At 38.8% G+C, this 21,286-nt stretch overlaps 1 protein-coding gene across 4 annotated transcripts in view; it reads left to right on the top strand.

Annotated features, from left to right (window-relative positions):
* Positions 1 to 21,286, top strand: part of EPHA3 (EPH receptor A3) — a 237,752-nt gene that overhangs the window by 211,979 nt on the left and 4,487 nt on the right. For all 4 annotated transcript variants that reach the window (XM_084511168.1, XM_084511166.1, XM_084511165.1 and 1 more), the window contains 3 exons: positions 4,194 to 4,343; positions 6,306 to 6,499; positions 19,840 to 19,995. In XM_084511168.1, coding sequence (XP_084367294.1) covers positions 4,194 to 4,343; positions 6,306 to 6,499; positions 19,840 to 19,995 — 500 coding nt within the window. The remainder of the gene's footprint in view (positions 1 to 4,193; positions 4,344 to 6,305; positions 6,500 to 19,839; positions 19,996 to 21,286) is intronic.

Below are 21,286 nucleotides of genomic sequence, written 5' to 3'. Positions count from 1 at the left end.
GAGGGTGCACTCGATGCCCTCGTCCAGATCATCGATGAAGATATTAAAGAGGACCGGCCCCAGCACCACACAGCTTGGTGTCGTTGGCAAACTTGCTGAGGGAATACTCAGTCCAACTGTCCATGTCACCAACAAAGATGTTAACACCGGACACAATACAGGCCATTGAGGGACATAGCTTGTCTTAACCACCAATGTTGTAACCCCATCATCAGGTATGATTTGCCCATAGTGAGGCCATATAGATAAAGAAGACTAAGTTGTATGAAAACCTAATGGACATACAATGTGTAACAAGACAATGTGTAACAAGTGTAGGGTTTCTTAGCACTTTCATTACAGCAGTTTTTAGAGTAGGAATCATTATATTAATTTTAAATATAGAGAGACTGGGGAAAGAGTGTAACAAACAAGAGATGGATAAAGAAAGAAGTAGGAAAACTTAGTGTTCTAGTTCCGAATATGTGGTCTAGGAGAAAGTATTCAGTTTTGTTTATGCAAAGATAATTAATGTAAGATATCTTCAATCCTGACAAAGAAGAAAATAGAAGAGGTGCTACATGTTCAAATGAGATGTGTATTTAAAACGGTGGAGATAAGCGAGAAGGAATTTTCTTATGCTGAATGACCACATGTTTTTGGAATTGCAAATAGACTTCTTAAATCGCAGTAAGCCTTAACGTTTTCAAAGGTAATAGTGATAGAACATCATGCATTTAGATTGATATGACTCTTCAGATTTTTCTACATATACTGATATTTGAACATCTGCTAAAATGTGTGTGCTACATAGTCCTTTGGGAGGAATTGTTTTTGTGTTAAAATGCTTATGTGTCTAAAAAATATTTACCAGAACTTTGCTTGCTGTTCTTGCTCTTAAATTATTCATGATATGAGTCAACAAAGTCCCCTTTTAAATACAAAGAGAAGATTGACATTTTTATGACAAATTGGAAAGCAGAATAGCAAAATTACAGTTTTTATACTATGATCAGTGATAGTTGATTTATTTTTTAGCTACATTTTAATACTCTTCTTATTTTACTCTCGTTTATGGTAATGCTACGTGTGTCTGCAGAGTTGTATAGAGTTGCAGCTAAGACTTAGCAAAAAAAAAATGTATTTCCTTGTAGTGGAGTTGATGTACTTACATTTTTTTTAACTAAAACAAACACAGACCAAAGAACTTTGTTTCATTGAGCTTATAATCTTCCTTAACCTGCAATAAGGCAGTTCTAAAATACTTGGAGATTAATTAACATCACTTTGTGTAAATGTTTTTCTCCAATTGTATAAATGACTTCCTACAAGGTTATAAAGGCCTTCTATCAAAAATGATATTTCCTGCCCTTACACAAAGTGCTCATGTTCTGGCCACAAGCACATTTTTCCATGTGGCATCTGACAATCATTTCTCTACGGTTCAGCAAGAAAGGTTCCATTTTCACATCTTAACACAAAATTGAAAAAGTGAGCCTGAAGCCACCCACGGAAATTCAAATTTCAGGACAATAGGATTCTGAGTATTCCGAAGTGATACTTCTATGTTTCAGAAAACCAGCTATTATGCCAATGTAAGAAAAACAGCATCACTATTCACTGCCTCAAGGACTTTCTTATGTGGAACATCGTAAGTTTATGTTCTGCCATCTCTCTTTTGAAAATGTAGCCAAAGCAATTGCTGGACAATGAGGCGCAACTTGGCTTACATTGCCATGGGTCCACTGAGGATACTTTTTCCTATATCTCAGTTTCTGTCCATTTAGGTGGAACAGTTTGCTTCCCAGCAGTGCTGATGTCTCCAGGCACAAGGGAAGGAATCAGCAGAGGTGAGGCAAGGCTTGGGACTTGTCTGCAGGTTGCCCCACTGCCATGTTAGCAGCAAGGATCAACAGTTCTCTCCACCTGACCAGGAAGTCAAAACTTCTCTCCAACTAAACATCAGTGTTGATCTCTTTTATGACCTGCTGCTTGTGCAGCCTTTCTGCTACACTTGGACTCTGCTCAGAATTGCAAATGACTTCTGAGCCTGTGGGATGAGTGGTAGATGTTGTCTTGCCTTGGAAGCTCTTCCTATTTCTGGTGGTGGGGTTTTGTTCTTATAAGTTTAGGATCTGGTTTTCCCCCTAGTATTCACAGTACTTATTGCATGACCTGTTGAAGGAGAAGAAAACAAAGTTCAGTCTACTGTACACGTAGAAAAAAAGGTTGAAAAAGTGGCACCGATTTCTTTGTCATCCCAACATCTTAAAGGGCAAATTGATTTTTTGTTAAAACACTGGCACACAGGAGAACTTTGCAATTTCAGCTGTGCCTTGGACTCACTGAGGGATTCTGGACCTTTATAAAATGCATATAGCATTGTTTCTCAATAGGGTATGAGAAAAACAAAATCATTGTTATGCTCTTGGTACTGTTAAACAGCAGCACTGGGAATTATGAATAACATATGATGAATAGAAAATATACTTTTTGTGACTAAAGGACGTTTCATTATAGATTTCCCAGTCTGAAAGTGACAGACATTGGGCTCTGTAGCCTGGCTTCTTTGATGAAACAGTGTTTTGAAATACCCCTGTGTATTTTCTCTGTCCTATTTGTTGGTCCACAAGTAATGTGGAAATTCAGTTTTTACCTAATGGTCACGATTTTGTGTGAAATGCAGGTTTGTCTTTTGGTTAAGGTAGGGAGTCTGCTAAATAGGATGGGTTTGATTAAAAAAAATATATATATATGTATATATAAGTATATATACCAGGTTATATCCTTTCTCTGACGTTTGCCAAGCTTCTAAGACATATCTGGTGACATTTTGGAGGTCTGAATTGCAGCCTGAGCAACATGTGCCTGTGTTTCTTACATTTAAGTGAGTTTGAGCAATTTTATCTGTGAAATTGCAGATGGTTAGGCTCCGACATGGGCTGTCTTCAGGTTTCTAATGAATGCTTCATGTCCGCATTTCTGTTGTTAACCAGGCTAGTTGAACTAAAATTGGTAAGTGTATGCCTGCCCTCAGTGCAGGTACACTTTATGGAAGTGTAGGCAAAGTCTTTATGCTTTATTTCTTGTTATGTAATAGAATATTTCCACTGAATAGCGGAAGTAATAGCACTCCTTTCCCACACAGGTTATGGTGAAGTTAGGTGCATGATCTAATATAAAGGGGTTTGCAGAGGTACCTCAAATAGCTACAGGCTAGTGTAATATCTTTAGAGAACATCTCTCTATATGTTGTACATCCCTGGAACTGGAAACAACTTTATATTCTCGCAATTTTCTGCATTCAAATATATTCACTTCAGATTGCCTTAAGCAGGAAGCTTTGTACTGCTGTCTTTTCGGACTTCTTTTTTTTCCCCTGTGTGACCCACAAATCAGAGTCTTCAAGCCCTCTGTCAAATCTGGCACCACTGGAAACTGTCTTTTCCCTCTAATTCTCAGATTGCAGAAACTCAGCCCAAGGCTGCTTGTGTGCATTTTACCAATTTGACCTATGGCACCAAATAGTGGCGATAAACAGAGACAGGTTCCTCTAACTAATAAAATATTAATTGTAATGGTAGCTTTAATTCTGTTCAAGATTAAATAATTTAATCTTGAATGGTTTTCTTCTATCGTGACTGTAAAAAAAATAAAGTTTAAAACCACTTTCTCAGATGGCATTTTTTTTTACTCTCCTCCCTGCACAAACACCACCATCTAAATCTCTCTTTCTCTGACTGTCTCTGCAGGCTTTGCCTAGAGTGGGCAATTTTTTCTGTGCAAAGGGATCTAGGATGTAAGCAAGGGCCTGGTACTAACCTTTTCATCCTTAATTCTGTAGACTATCTCACCAACATTTCCCAAACATTCTATAACTGAAAATCAACCATTGTTAACTTTCAATTTTTGACTGTGTATTATACTCTATGTAAATATATGTGTATATATACTTATGTATGTGCATGCAGTATGTATACTATACTACATATCTATAGCTTCAATAGGTTTTGCACTGTAATGTATTTTACTCTGTATAGCGTCCAAGATACTATAATGACAAATGGAAATAGCATTTTCCACCTTACGCTGTTGGTTTTTTTAAACACTTATATAATAATAATCTCAGAGATGCATTTAAAATATCCCATTGTACTAAATTCTATTCATTGTATCACAGTCAAATGGACTTTTTTATTTGATTTTGCTCCCAGGGGGGCAAGATTCCTATCCGATGGACATCGCCAGAAGCCATTGCATACCGGAAGTTCACATCAGCCAGTGATGCGTGGAGCTATGGGATTGTTCTCTGGGAGGTGATGTCTTACGGAGAAAGACCATACTGGGAGATGTCCAACCAGGATGTGAGTATGCTGTTATCTGAGTTATGCTCTCAAACAGAGGATCAGACTGTGAAAGTAAGTGAAGCATAATGAAACCAGGTGGCTCTGAGTTTTTGACATTGAAGATGATTTAGAAATGAAAATTTGCACATGTCCCTGGTCAGGTAAAAGTTCCTACGAACTTAACAAAAAGCTAACATCTTTTTAACAGGGTATTTTGGACCTCTGTAGGAGCAAACTAAGAGGATTTTATCACTCTGGTGGTTTTCTGTAGGATGATTCAAACAGTTCCACTGCAATGATGTCATTCCCTTTTACATTCCTTTTCTTATTGTTAGAAAGCCCTCCTAAATTTCTGTGGATGCCCTTTGGTTCCACTTCTATAATATTACATAGAAGGTTTCCATAAATGTCAAATACACAGAATAAATTGCTCTTGGAGCCTGTGAAAAAGAGAAGCAGAGCATTTCTACTAAGAGTTTAATAAAACCAAAATACTTCTGGAAGTAATCAACGGATAAAATAGAGAAGTAGAGTATTTGATTAGAAGACTTCCAATAAAGGCTTCTTTGCAACATCAGTGAACTGTCCAAGTCTGCAATCCAAACGATTAATATATCTCTCACAATATTTCTGCAAGAAGCTTAACATTTCTCAAAATAAGATTTTTCTTATGGCTGTTTTTTGATGGTGCCTCACTAATCCTAGATTTATTCCATAGGAGTTATGAACCAAGTTCACTAACACGCACAGATTTTCCAAAGGGTTGGCATATGTCATTGCTAGTACATATAGTACATAGCATTCAAGAAAGTCACTAACATAGTTGTAATCACACATTGTTTATGTTACTTCATATGAAATTCTCTCTCTCTCTCTCTCTCTCTCCATATATATATATTTCTCTTTTGAAATGAGTACCTCTGGAATGCAAGTCTGCAGCAAGCTCTATATTTCTTTTAATTAGCCATGAAAGCTTTACAATTGTTGGTGGAGATTAATGAATTGTGTTACATAGGCTGAAGTACTAGTGGAATGCCTTTCATAATAGCTGTTCACACTGAAATCAGAAACAGAAATATTAATCCACTTATGTATTTTGGCTTCATGACTGTTTTAACTGTAGATTTTTTCTTATCCCTGTTCTGATTCAGAATAGTTTTTTCCTGCTTTTTTGATTAACTGATCCAGATAAAGCAGAAAGGATAACAAAATAGTCCTTTATCATTTTCTACTTAGAATATGTCGGGTTTTTTGACTCATGGTGCAAAAAATATAGTAGGACTGATCAAGAGGCCTTGTAGTCTTGTGAAAAACTTACAATCAAAAAGTTCAATAACATTGTAAATACTAGACTAAATTTTGTTTTGTCAAATGACAGTTTTGATCTTATTGACCCTGCATCTAGATAAATGACAAAGGAAATGGGGCTGCACTGCCTAGTAGGAATATATATATAGTTTCCTTATGGTATGTTTTTAAAGTATTTTCTGACACTGTGAGATTAATTACAGTCTCAGTTCTCTACCTGACTTTCTACCTTTCAGTGCAGGGACTCCCTTGAGTTGGCTGGTGTTCTGCTGCATGCAATGTCCACTGGAGAGTGTGGGACACATGTTGCTAAGGATCATTGATATTCAAGACCTTTTGAAGTTTGGCATATTTAAGCAGACATCTTATTAACTATAGCTTTTATTTACAGAGTTAGTTCAGTCAAATGTGAGTTTTGGAGATCTTTTTTAGACTCTCACCTTCCTCAAAGTCACATACTGTATCTTAACGTGCCTACAGCCCTTTTTGTATGCCTAATTTACTGCCTGGTTTACTTTGCAGATAAACCAAGAGCATTGCACTGCAAGACAATTAGTGAATAAACACATTTGTTTAAACACAGAATGTCCATGTTAATGTGATTCACAGAACTGATAAAAACAAGTTGATGTAAGTGCCTCCAAGTTCTCAAAAACTTTTATCCTTGTGCAGGTAATTAAGGCTGTTGATGAAGGGTACCGCTTGCCACCACCTATGGACTGCCCAGCTGCCTTGTATCAGCTGATGCTGGACTGCTGGCAGAAAGACAGAAACAACAGACCCAAGTTTGAGCAGATTGTCAGCATCCTGGATAAACTGATTCGTAATCCCAGCAGTCTGAAAATAATCACCAATGCGGCAGCAAGGTGACATATTATATTTTACATTACACATGTCTAAATGTCTATGATTTATTCATCTTCCATAATTTAATTTCTTCACCCACTTCTTCAACTTCTAACCATAGCTGTTTGCAATCTTGAAGGCTACAAGAAGCTTTCTGATTGTACATTTGGGAGAATTATTCAATATTCTTTTATTATTGCTGGTATTTTTATTACTGATGTACTAAGATTTACTCAAATATTGTAAAGCTGGTATTTTATGGTTGTGAAATCCATTATAAGACTGAGCAGAGGTTTGTGAGAGAGACACAGACAAAAGATGTCATCTTGTAATCTTCCTTATTCCTTGTCTGATCTTATGCGGTGCTTTAAGTGCTTAGTGTTTGATAGGTCACAGCCAGCCGTGTTCCTAAGTATTGTTCTGAACTGGGTCCAAATACATCATACACTCTTACACTTTTCTCTGACAAGTCACCTTAAGTTTAATCATATGAATAATCTTATTGTTTTCATTAGGACTAACAAAATTAAAGATGCAGTTACATTCCTTGTTTGATAAATGCCTTAGCTAGGAATTCATTTCCAATCCATGCAATATTCCTAATTGCATTAAAAACATTAATTTATAATCCTGGTTATTCAATACACTCTGGAACATCTCTATGATGAGGTAAGAATGATCTCGTTGAGAAAAAATGAAGAGTGTGTTGACACCTAAGGATGTAATGAGGATGTGGTGAAATAAGAGCTTTGGTTTAGCAGGGTTTAAGTGAATTGGGTTTTTTTAATGCACAAAATACACTTTCACTTCGGTGATCTAAAGAGATGTGACATTATTTTTAGCACAAATACTATTGAAAAATTCCTCAAAGCAGACAGAGTCGGGGGAAATGCACACTTCTCTGCTGCTTCAGACCCAGGTCTTGGAGGGCTGTGTTAGGGGACAGACCAGGGTCTGCCATGAGGCAAACTTTCCAAATGAAGGCAACAAAACACTCTTCCCAAACCTTTATGTCTGGCACAACTCATTTCTTGTCACAGCAGTGTAACGGGAAAGCGCAGAGGGAAGCAGAGGTAAGGCAGTGCAGCTTGGAGAGCTGCACTAGGCCTTGGGCTGCTGGTCAGGTTGCATAGGCCTTGCCTCCTTTTTCCCATATCCAACATTGTGCAGCATCCTGAGCTAGAGGCTGGCCAATCTCATCGCCTCCTGCTGCCACACCAGAGGTGTCAGAAGGAAAGCAGAGCTGGGAGGAGGAAGGCAGCCATGCTAATGGGCTTTGCTACTAGAAATATATAATGAGAGAAGGCTGCTTGCACAGTAATTACATTTAATAATTTAACTGGTGAACATTTAGCACACATTAAACCAACATACTTAGCAGGGCAGTTATTTCTGTTTCCTGCTAGGTGACAGCTTGTAAAAAATCAAAGTTCCTTAAACATTGTCTTCTCAGTCAAGCAGATTTCTTCTAAACATCTTGCACCCCCATTTGGGAAACGATTGGTGAAAATAATTGTTTTGCAGGGATATACCAGAGCAGTCTGCTGGATTAGGGAAGCAGGGAATCATGGGTACCATTTTGGTTTGGGGTTACCAGTTCAGAGCGAGTAAAAGCTAATATCCTTAGCAAGGCCTAAATTCAGTCTGAGTCGTGCCCAGGAGCACTGCACCATTGCTCTCTCCTGCCTTGCCATCTTTGCTCCAATGTCATGATCTGTTTTACTGGCACAGGCAGCAGTGGCGGTGGCCCTGTCCTGCTGCGATGATTGTGGGGAAGGAACATAGAGGACTTCTTACAGCTGCTTTAAGTGAGTTCCAAGCAAAATGCTCCTGGTGACAGGCTGATGCGCATTTCTGAGGGGAATGTCAAAGGTGGTTTTTATTCTCTTCCCTCCTTCCCTTGCTGCTGTCGGTTGTTATTTGAGGCTGTAGTACTCCCACTGCACCTTTCCCCATACCCAAAGTAAGCAATTAATCTAAATTATGGAGGTCCCAGCTCTCTTTTACCCATGTCTGTGCTGCTACTGGAAGAATACTAGAGCTTTATGCCCAACACATGTTCTCAGGTGTTCAGAATGTACTTGGTCAGGAAAAATATTTAACCTGATGATGTCTGTTGCAGAGGCAACGTGTGCCTCTTCTTTCAAGTTGATGTTTATTAAAAATATTCACAGCAATGTTGTATCCTATTCGCAAGCACGTTTCTGGAGGTGCATAGGATATCCCCGTTCTCTGGTACACTGCTTTTAACTGCCTGCAACTGAGGGATGTGTTCGGCTGTAAGTCTGATGCCAAGGCCACAGCCCCAGCACATTTAGTACTAATATCTCATAGGAATACAGTAGAGGAGTCAAAGCTTTCACAGCTGTATTTCCTTTTCAGTTTTCTATCCCTTCTGGCCACTCCGTGGCATCTAATAATTTCTTGATACCCGAGAGGATGTTTCTATCCTTATTGATTGTCTCTTTGCAGACCTTGCTACGTGCTTGTGAACCTTCCTTCAGAAAAGCTTTTTGTAACCTCAGCGTAGCAAATGTTTCATGATACCTTCTCCTCATGTTGCGCTTCATCTCAAATTGACTTGAAAATGCCTTTCCTATTCCTTGCAAGGTATAGAATATGGCTGATTGCTTTCTTGTCTGTCAACATCCACTTTTTAATTAGGTGGCCGCCTTGAGTTCTTCCTAACAAGGCCTGCAATGGTTATGGACACGTGGGTGTTTTGTGTCCTTCAGGCAGCCTTGAATTATCCAGCTCTGTAAAGGGCTGTAGAAGCAGAATGTGGTACATGCTGAGTTGTACAAGTCATGCAGTTTTCTAAGCCACAACCGCATGATATTTTTATTTGATTTATGTCTTGCTGTTCTTTCTTGTTTTCTAAGCATTATGTTCATTTTTATAACAAAGTCTTTAGATTGTTTGGATATCTTTAGGGTGGAAGTGAGTTCATAGTTCTTCCAGCTCTGATCAGTTTTATTATTTTTCTTCTCGAGCTTATTATTTTCCAGTCCGCTGTGTATTGCTTCACATTTGTGAACATTTCATGCAGATACAAAGCAGATGGAAATTTTTCTAAACTTGAATAGGAGAGACAGAGTCACTTCACCCACCTGCTAACCAGTTGGTGAAACTGTTATCTACAAGGACTTAGTATTTTGTTTCACCTGTGTGGAAAAAATATAACCCAACAGTCACAAAACTGAAAAATATCTGGTGTACTCTACAACTCTTAAGAGGACTTGTACCTCTTTGGTGTCTTTATCTGTTTAAACTTTTTTCTCTTATTATTTCCAACTGGTTTCTGAACAAAGCATTTCTTGTATGTGTGTGTATATATATATATATTTACATGATGGCTCTAGAGTTACAGTGTATATTATCATTTTAGGTATATGAAGCTTACTCTATGTTACCCAGACATTTATTGCTTAAAATATAGCATATATTTATAATTATATTTAAAACATTTCTGTGCCCCAAAGTGAATTAGGCTGTTAGAAGATGATGTGACCTTTAGGTATAAGGGTTCTGATATGGGATTCAGGCAGTCCAGGTATTATAGCAACCTCCCTGTAGCTGCAGTGGTGAGCTTGGTGCTGTGTTCATTCATATCTGTGATGCAGGAACCAAATAAAGTCACTTTTTTAAAAAAATGGAAAATGTTCTAATTCCAACACACATTATTCAGAAATTGTGAATTTCTACCAGATCTGTGATTGATTTCAAAATTGGGAAGGACTCCATGCAAACAAATATTTAATTTGCTTCTGCATTTGTGCATTTTTTTTCCTACAACCTTCTGGTAAAGTGGAAGTCAGTGTCCAGTACCGTTCCTATTGTTTCTTTATACTGCAAATGTATATATAAGACAAATAGTTTTGCAAACTAGGGGAGAAAACCACCTGAGAATTCAGAATATTTATTAAGTGGTCTATAATCATTTTCTGATATGTGTTTCTAGCTTTATTAATAGCTATATTTAAGGGCAAGAATGGCAAGAGTGTCTCATAACAAATGTGGAAAAAAAGGTCTGACAGTCTTCCTTCCAAAAAAAGATATTGATGAGTTGCTCAGAGTTAACAGCTGACACGTTTTTGAAAACATTTAAAACTTTTTTAAACTGAAACATGCTACTTATTTTTCAGTGTAAACTGAGAGGACTATCAAAGAGGAAGGAGATTTTAATGAAAGTCATCATTTTGTATTTTTATTCGTACTTCTTATCAGCCCAAACATCTAACATAGGAAGTCATTATCATGTCTTACTGCTCACAGGTACTTTTCTAAAATTAAGTGGTGAATTTTTATCCAATAAGATGTCAGTAGTGTGGTTTGGAATACATTTCTGAAATAGTTGTCAATTTGGAAATGCATCTGTAGGTTTGCAAAATCACAGAATCATTCAGGTTGGAAAAGACCTCTAAGATCATGTAGTCCAACCTTTAAAAACCTGGTATTGAAATCCACCACTAAACCATGCTACTAAGTTCCAAATCCACACATTTCTTGAATACTTGCAGGGATGGTGACTCCACCACTTCCCTGGGCAGCCAGTTCCAATGCCACACAACTGTTTCAGTAAACAGATTTCTCCTAATATCCAACTTATACCTCCCCTGGCACAACTTGAAGCCATTTCCTCTTGTCTTATCCCTTGGTGCTTGGGAGATCAGTTGACCCTTGCTTTATTTTGGAAAATGTCAAAATGTCATCTATGTCAAATACAGTTATTCTCCTCCTGTCTATTGGAAAATTTAAATTACCTTCTTTGCTGGAGAATTAATCAGCAACTTTGCCCCAATTCCTTGGGATGAAGGTGTTTACTTAAATGGAAAAGGCAGAGCTTGTTCAGCAAAGACAGCAAATTTCAGTAAGAATATTTGATTTCACCAACAGGGACAGGACAGTGCTAGCTCTCTTGCACTTTGCAGACTCCTCTCTGCACATCAAGCACTGCCTGTAGCATCAGCCAACCTCATTAACTTCCAGTCAGCCCTTGGGCTTAAGAAATTATAAAAGGATTAAAAATTTGAATCAGAAGTGTCTGTGTGCAAGAACATAGAAGCTTCTGAAGCAAAGTTTTATTTTGTAATTACAAATACTTTAATCCACTAGTGTGCTCTGGATGTTACACATTACAATATATGCAAAAGTCTGCCATTTATTTGCAGCTTATTAAGGGACTTCTGAATAGATATCTAACATGAAAAGCTGAGTCTGAAATATGGAAATGAAAACAGACATTTAAAAAAATTACACCACTACCAAAATAAAAAGATGTTTAAAATGATATTTACGGTGATTTCAATATGGAGATCATTATTCATTTTACTATGCAACTTTTTCATAGGTAGAACTTAAATAAAATTTCAAGAATATAGGTATAAATCCAAAGGTACTTCATAAAGCTCAGTCAGGTTATTCTTGCTTTAAATAATGAATATGCAATGAGAAGTTATTTGTGTTTATGAATAACAATTATGATACATGTATAAAACCTTTTTGTAATTTAATGGGAGGCTCTGAAAACCAAGGCTGCAAAATATGTAGGTGCCTCCATGTACCTCCACTGTCCTGACAATAAAAAAAAAGGAAGAAACAGGCCATTGGTCAGTGGTACAGCGGAGGTATAAGACTGTATATCCTGTACTGTTAGACAATTTCACATCTTACATTAATTTCCAAGTTGCAAATCTGTGATGAGGAAGCAGCATGCCTGATGATGGATATATATATATATATATAAAAATAAATAAATATATTAAAAACAAAGAGAGAAAAAAAAAACATTATTTCTGGATTCCACTTCAGCACAGAAGGTAGATTTGGTTTCAGATCTCTCATACATGTTAGGAGTTCTCCATTTAAAATATAAGTTCTGCTGGTATTGTTAAATCTAAAGAAAAAAAAAAAAAAAAAAAGCCTATTATTTTCAGAAGAAGCATAGTTGAAATTCTTTTAGTATAGTCCAGGAAATTGAAGGGGTCAAGGTCAGATGGCCTTCCTGATGAAAATCTGAAAGTGTTGGAAAATGTGTGTGAATAATTCCTCATACATACTTTCATGTGTTAGCAAGTTGTTTACATCCCTATCCCAATTTTCCTGAGTTTGAAACCTGCTTGAATTATTCACTGGAGTAATTTCTTCAGCAGTTTTTGGTCTACTTGTTATTTGTGAGTAGTTGATTGCAAGTGTTAGCATCAGAAAATTGTCTTTGGTGGCCCTCATTGTGGTGTTCTCACTGGTGTGAAGTGTGTTTGCTCTCAAACATGCAGAAGAGCCATCATTAGCAATTAAAAATTTGAAGTTTTCTTCTAACAAAGTTTGTCTCCACCTAAAACCTGATGATTCTCTGGAAACTCTCTAGTATGATAGCTTGAGAAGATATTTGTGAAAATTAAGCTCAGTAGGAGTAGCAAACAGGTCAAAACAAAAATTCAGTCTGCTCAATTTTGCAGTGTAGTTCTGGGCCTGTTTTTACAGTAATACTTGCAACAAAACTACTGTTTGTGTTCCTGAACATTTTATTAAAAAGGGTTTTTTTCTGCCATTCAGGTTGGATGGTTTTAGGTGCTTGAAATATATTGGTGACCTGCTGTCACATTGCTTGCTTGCTTCACCCTGTTAGGGACGTTTGGATTGAAGGAAGGAGCTGTCAGCTTCATTTTGCACATTTCAGAGAGGGCTTAGGCTCTGTACTTGTCCAGGTATTACAAACAGGATCTGGGTTTGGCTGAATGCTGCATAACAGAAGCCCATGAAAAAATTTTAGCCATACTTAAAATACAGCAACAATATAGTCTGTGACCTAAAAAGCTCTAAAAGACTCCATATTCTGTAACCCCGGTGTTCTATCTCTCTTTCAAAAGTCTGTTAAACACAAAACACTGAATTTATGGACTGGGGGAAGTTAAACTACAAACCACACAGAAAAATGTCAGATTGTGTTCAAACCAGTACTTGCTGATGTCTAATCTTAATTTGGATTGCGTGTGCAATTCAGGCATTAAACTGAAGAGATTTCTGGAACTTCAGTTAGCATACTAGAAACAGAAAAAAAACATCTTTACCTGACTCATCCTGCCAGAGGTAGACACGAATGAATTACTGTTTCTTCCAAATTAAGAATTGTGAGGGTTCACTGTTCACATGTGCAGTAAGACATCTATCTGTACTCTCGCACCTCTAGCTTGCTGCTGCCGATGCAACTCAGACATGAATTTTGCAGCAGGCTGAGTTATGTAGTTAGAATTTAAATGTGGACAGATCAGCCTGTGACCTTATTTTGAGTGTGTGCTGTTGCTTGTGCTTCTGAGGGATTTTGTTCTGCTGTTCTCAGCTCAACGCATTGGGTTTACAATGTGAAGCCCTCGTTAGTGTTAATGGCAATGCTGGAGAATGGGCATGCTGAAGAAGCTGCATGAAGCCATGGCCTGACGCAGCAAGTGCCATAGTGAACGTCAGTCGAAATTCACAGCACAACTAAATGTGGGATATAAGGGCAGGTCATATACACCAAATGGTAGACACAAAGAGCCAGAAGAGCATATTAAAAGCTCTCTAAGGCATTTTCCTCTCCCCCTTTTGAAGAGCCCATAGACTGTCCAAGCAATAATGACTGGTTGTTGTTAAGGGTCCATCTCTGGACCAGCTCTGAATCCCAGGAAATGTCCATGTGACATTACTTCTGCTGCTTAAAAGCACAGCTTAAGCTGTTTTATGAGAAAGAGAAAAGCCTTTCAGCACTACGCTGGTATTTTTTGCCTTCACTGGTTTTGGTGAGAAAAAAAGTGAATACAGGAGCATTGATACACCCAGGCATATGATTCATTACCCTCCCCGGGATTCTAAAAGAGATAGAAGCCCCTTGAAAACCACGTTCTGAGGGGCAGCCAGAGCAGTATGAAAGACTGGAGGGCTGACATCTGGGGCAGCTGAAATTTTATTGGCTTGTTATCCTCGAGGAAACTGTGGCAGATCTTTTGCCAGTGGACAGTACAGAGCTAGAAAATAAGTCCAGTGTGACATTTAGAGAGACATATCATTTTGCTACAAGCCAGCAGCCTGACTTGCATTCTTTTCCCCTGTTGATTATTTGTATTACCCCTCTTTATTTCTCTAGCTCTCTTTTCACTTCAAAGGGGAGTCACAGCCTGCTTCCTGTCAAACTGCGCAAACATGATATGAGCCCCCGTGAGAAAAGCAAATGGACCTCCCTAAGACGTGAATTGTATTTTGGGGGCTAAGTAACAAATTTTGCTACAGGTACTTCAAAAAAGGGGCACGAAGACATAGAACTCCAGAGATGCTTGCCATAACTTGTAGGGACAGACAAGTAAACGTGAGGTCTCTACTTCTCCTTAACATGTTATTTATTTCCTGGTCTCCTGTTGTCACAGTGGAGTACCTATGATTCTGTTTGTTCTAGAAGATAAAAGTAAATTTTGCCATGTGTGCCAGCTGTTCATTTTTATGTGTTTTGTTGTTGTTGTTGTTATTGAAATAGGAGATACTTTTATTGCTAGACCAGAATTCTGAACTTCAGATTGTCATAACTATAAAAAATATAGCATTTGTGCTCAAACCAAGCCTGCTTCCCTCCCCATGGAGCAATTTCACTTTACAAAATCATCTTATAATTATCTAAAGTTTGCCATGGGAAATTACTTTGTTTTCTAGATGCTTTCCTATTTAAACAAATCTGACTATAGAAGGGGAAGTCCAGATTTTAAAGCTGGAGATTGGTTGTGTTGTTTGGAGGAAGGAAAGGGCTACAACATGAAGACTAGGCTCATGTGTGCAGATGTCCTCTGTGCATTCGCAGAATGCCTCTCTCCCTTCGCAGACGTGATGGAACATTTTGGTTGTATCTTGTCATGGTTCCTGAATTTTACAAGTTAATGTATCCCTTTTTAGCCAGACAGCAACCATCTAGAGAGGAGGTTGCATCAGGAGGGCCGTAATGATGTTTTCTGCAGTCTTTGTTATATGGTGCAACAAACGTTTCCCCATATTGTGACAAAAAGCTGTGCTAATGTTAACAAAGTATAGCTCTCCGTGCTGCTGCGAATGACTCAAAGGTTAATTCCAACTGTTAATATAATGGGCACATCCAGAGAAAGCTTTCAGCAACAGGACATTTTGTAACTGGCATCTCACTGTTAAATTTCTCTCACTAACCCAAGTCTGGCTGATTTTTTTTTCAGGGCACCGCATATCAGTAAATACAACTCTGTAGATAGACACACAGTTGGGATCGACAGGATAGAAAGTCTTTCTGTTCTGTTGAAAGATAACACAATGGGGTATATCATAGTTGGTCAAAGAAACAAAATAAAGAGAGCTAAAAAAGGAAGGAGGGGGGGAGGTAGAAAAGACAAGACAGAGGGAAATGTTCTATTTCACTTCCCCTGAGCAAACATGTAATTTCCATGATTTCTTTTTAATGACTCTCCTCTGAAGCTAGTAGGTACTGATTTATGAAAAGCTGTAAAAGATCAGGTGGAACCCTGCAGGACGTCGTTTACAGCTGCATGGATTGCAACCCATCTAATTTGTCTGGTAAAGTGTGAGCTCATGGCGCACATCACCCAGCCCATAAATTTCATGTTCAGACCTTCTGTCTAGGGGCTGGGTCAGGGGGAAAAAAACACCAATGTGTGCAGATGCTCTGAAAGCCCAGCTTTCCCTTGGTGCATGCAAGGAGACATCACAGGCTCTTTGCTGTGAGACAAATTCCTGTTCATTGATAAACTGTCCAGATGTCCTCTCTGAGGAGGAAAGTAACTAATTTTTGTTTGGAATTCTACAAGGAGAAAAATGATACCTTACAGTGCTGGTTATTCTGAGGTCACTTACATTAAAATTAGGTCGTATATTTTGTCCTGATGATACTTTGATCCAAGTAATAAACATAAAAGCTCTTTCGGGCTACTCTAACTCCTAATCTTGGTGACCTGTTCTATTTCAACTTGTTTATGCTTTTTTTTTTTTTTTTTTTTTTTTTTTTCAATTAATGATTATTGTGTCAGGCCTTATTTTAATAGATTTAAGTTGAAAAGGCATACTGGGCTGAAAAAAATAAATCTCCATGCTTTATCATTAAGAACACGTCATAAATACTCTTAATAAATGTCTTGGGATTCCAGACACTATATCCAGAAAACTATAAATAAAAAGCATTGGCTTTTTGTGGGACAAACAGTAGTCAGGGAGATGCAGGTTTTACAGCTACTGAATAAAAATATCTTGGACCTGATTATCCAACCTGAGCCTTAAATTGGAGGTTGTTTAAAGCTGCCTATCATTTAGGTGCCTAATAAGATCTGGTGTTAGCATGAGAATAGTAGCATGAAGTGTACTATATCATCTGTCCTCAGCTCAGATGTTGGTTCTGTGTTGCTTGCCACCTTTTCCCTGTTTTAGGGTTTTGGGGGGCAGAGCAGGCTTCTGATGTCTTCTGTCACCTTCCTTTCCACCCACCGCTGCTCCCAACATGTGGGGTCTGCAGTTAGTGTCAGTGGCTGCAGCAGTAGAGGTGCAGGACCTGGCAACCCCAAAGAAGCAGCAGCCCCTGACCTGGCCGGTCTCCGAGGAGCAAGGAGTGAAGAAAGGTGCCCAGGCAGCGACAGCCCTGCTCTGAGACCTGGTGAAGGCCGGGGCTTGGTCTGCAGCAGAGCGTGTCCTTTCGTGATTTGGAAGCTAAGGTTTTCAAGCACCCGATGAGCTCTTCAGGCATGTTATGTCATCCTGGAAGGGAAGAAGGTGTTAAAATCATTTCCTGGCCCTCAAAGAATTCAGCTGATGGAAAGGGTTGGCAAAACATCAAAAGCCATTTAATATGTAGCCAATTCCAGGAGCTGCTGTATTGCAAGGTTGCATTGTTCTTTTCATCCAAGGTGAAAGGTAAAAGTCTCAGTGTCACTGATGTGGCATTTTTCTTATCCCAGTGCAAGTCAGACCTACTGCCAGAGTATGTTATTCCAGTGCTACTGATCCCAATGAAACATAGTAAAGACTTGAATTGGGATAGAGAAGCTTTGTTTGGATTTTCTAGGCTTCTTAAGGAAGTTTAAATTCACTGGTATTTAAACATTTGGTTTTCTTTGAGGCCTTTACAAGCTCTCCCTTTACCTTTTTCCAGTGCTCAGAGATGGGTTGGGTTTGGGGTGAAGAGGGCATTTTACACTCCATATCAGTTCTCCAGTACCAGAACTGTAACCTACTCGCTACTCTGCATTATCATGATCTTCAAACACAGTAGTCTAACCACCTCTCATTTTCATTTTTTTCCAGTGACAAAAGTAATTTCAGATGGATTTAGCTGTAGTAGTCAAATTATTTTTCAGATGATATTCACTAGAACCATGGGCAGAAAACAGTCTGTAAAGTTGCAGCGATCATCTTCTAGGTCAGTCTCCTGTGCTCATGAGTAGCAGCATCAGGAAATGACAGCTAAGCACATTCTTAGGTTTAAGCCTGAAACAAGACACCTATAATGTACTTAGAGGGTATGGATTGCCCAGGGAAGGTAGTGGCATCACTGTCCCTGAGGGTGTTTAAGGAAAGGTAGGCCATGGTGCTTAGGGACATGGTTTAGTAGATGATATTGGTGGCAGGGTGGTGGTTGGACCAGATGATCTTGGAGGTCTTTTGCAACCTGAATGATTCTGTGATTCTATATTTGACTTAAAATGGAGCGTGCGTATTTCTGAATGGGGGCTAAAAAGCTGCCTGGATTTGGCATATGTGTGTCAGTGGAGGAAATAAATGTAAAAATAGTCGATGTCTCTAATAGCATCTGACTAGTCGAGGAAGCCATTATTGTACTAATTAGCACTGAGAGAGAAAGGAAATTGGAATTAGTAAGGTGTCTTGTCAGCAGAAAGAAGTTACTGATTGCATTGCTATTCAGGGGCTTCCTTATCACCAAAAAAAAAAATAAAAATAATAAAATAAAGAGCAGGTCAGCAAGGAGAGGCTGCTGAGGACAGAGCTGGATGTCTCATCCAAGCTGCCTGCTGGGAAGACCTCTTGCAGAGTAGACGAATCCCCTGCCTGGAAATGTGTGCATCTCTCCATGGACTGTAGCAAATAGTTCAGAAAGCTACCCGGGCATAACCACTGTATTTCTAGATGGCTAAAACAAGGTGAGGTTGAGACTGACTTGCGTGACATTACAGAGAAGAACTGACCTTTATTTTTAGCCTTCATGCCATCACATGAGAAGCCATCATAGGCTGACAAGACTATGAAAACAAGAGCCCTCATACCAGACAGAACTAATTTTCTGGATCAATTTTAGGAGTAGCCACTGCTGCTGTATGCAATATGCAAAGTGCAGGGTCAGCTACAATATATTCCTCCTTGTTAGAAAATTACGTATTTGAGCCTTGTTTTATTTTCAGAAGGGTTATTTCTTCCCAATAGCTTCTAGGTAGTCTTAAACTTATGGAAAAAATATTTAAATGGGCAAAGAAGCACGGAGATGTGCTTTGTTTGATTTCTTGACTTGATTTCGTTTCTTATTGATTTCTTGATTGTTTTCTAAGTAGAGAACTTGGATGCGAGTTGGGTCGGTTCAGCATCCTTCATGAGCACCAAGTTCATTTCAAAGGCAGGCGGTAATTCAGTTTGCACTTTCAGATTATTTGTATGATACCCTTATGGAAGTTTCAGTCTTAGAATGAACACCATCTTTAAACTGGACAAGGCAATTACATTTCAATTTGGCTACGTGTATGTAAGAACAAATTACCTCATTTCTGCCTCTGCACACTGCAGAATACAAGTCTTTTGTGGTTACATTTGTTTCACAATTCACTTACCATTTCATTTTTAGACTTGATAACAACTTTTTTAAAAATCTCCTAGTATCTTATTTTATGTGCTTCTAACTTAATAGCACCACTTAGGATTTTTCAGTGGGCTGCAATACTCTGAACCAGTAAATTCTACCAGCACACTCAATTTGAAGTTTAGAGTGCACATTGTTGTACTGACTAGTATGTTGTTTGGGACTAGGTGGATCACATAAACATAATCTAAATTAGGCTTGTCTTTGCTAATGCTTAAACACATTAAATTGTAACGTAATGGTGCGTTTCATGAATTGGTGATGCTTCAGTGATTTAAAACCTGGGCATGAGAAGCTGGAGCTCTTAAGCGAGGTGATTACACAGTGTTTGTCAAAGCTGCCAGCATGAGTGCATGTGGCCTCAGTGGCAGAAAAATTCCACAGATGAGCAGAAAAGCTGCAAGTAGCATGGAAGCTCTTACTGCTGCCAGTGATAAGTTCAGACAAAATAAATCTATACTTGTACTTGATCCATAACTTTCATCATATTCTTTTTCATTTCAGGCCATCAAATCTTCTCCTGGACCAAAGTAACGTTGACATTGCAGCCTTCCGCTCAACAGGTGATTGGCTCAATGGTTTTCGGACAGGACAGTGCAAAGACATTTTCACGGGCGTGGAGTACAGCTCCTGTGATACAATAGCCAAGATTTCCACAGAGTAAGTTTGAAATAACCACAGCCCCTTGTTACCAGTTATGTACGACTGGAGGTACACGTTTAAATAAGCATGAGTGGCATTTTTATACTCAGCTTCCAGATTTTAGTTAAAATAATCTTATTTATAAAGGGATAACTGTAAAGTATTGTAGTGGTTGTGATACACATGAAAAAAAACTAGGTGCTCTGTTGATTTTGTGAAGACCACTGTCCTATACCTTTTTCTCAGTAATGTAAAGGAAATTGCCATTTCTTCTGATACAGCAGCACTGTGCATAGCAGCGGTACACAAGCATTTCTTACCTTCACTCACAGTTTTGTAGTTGCTTTGTGCATTGTTTATAATCTGCCCTTTATCTGTTCTTTCCCCGCAAGTGGCATGTGGGCCAATCCTTATTTTTTTGCCCATCCCATATTCCATCAACTCATGCGACAAAGAACAAGCGCTATGTAGCATTTCCTCCTACATGATAATTATTGTTCGGGGGCAAACTCCCTCCTGCCTCTCCTTTTGACATTTAATCAAGACACACTTGGAAACTTAAAACTTGAAAGTTCATTACGTTCAAATGCCGTATGATGAGGAAGAGTATGGTAATGTTATCTGCACCTGAAAAGGCATCAAGTATGGTTATAAATTTACTGATCAGGAAAATCTTGACTCCCCATTGGGCTCAGTGGATACAGGACCAGTTATGAAGAGGTAGCCAACAGCTGCAGGGTTGATAATTAAACACATCAATGCTGTTAATTAGTGTATTATTGCAACTATAAAAAGGCTGATAATGGGTTTTTATGGCAATTACCCTTTGGGGACAGTGCAGAAATCCTCCAGGAATGCCCAATTTCCTGTGAGCCACTGGTTAATGAGCCCTTGGCAAGTGTTAAACCACTTCTGTGTTGCACAAGGAACAAAGAGAACTGGCTGCCTGCAGAAATGAGGGGTGAAAAACAGCGATAGAGCAATAGACCCGGGAAGCTTGGCCACACAGCCATTAATCCCACCACTGATTGTTCAGTGGGCTCAGCACATAACGGCGAGATGTCCATTGGTCAGGAAGAGTGATCAGACTGATAGGGGCATGGAGGAGGTAGAGGGGCTCAAGATCACAGCTGGCCCAGAAGTGGGCCCCTCTCCCCTAAGTCCCAGTGCGTATGCCAGCGGCAAACACTGCTTCACTGTCCTTGCTTCCAGGGAAGCTAACACAACAGGGCTAAATGAGATTTTACTTTTTTGCAGCCTCCTGCTGTTTTCATAGCTCTCAGTAGTCTTCATGCCAGGGTTTGTGTTT

The sequence above is a fragment of the Aythya ferina genome (genome assembly GCF_964211825.1).
Source record: "Aythya ferina genome assembly, chromosome: 1".
NCBI classification, from domain to species: domain Eukaryota; kingdom Metazoa; phylum Chordata; class Aves; order Anseriformes; family Anatidae; genus Aythya; species Aythya ferina.
The sequence above is the reverse complement of the archived record's forward strand: the minus strand, read 5'-3'. Positions and strand labels throughout refer to the sequence as shown.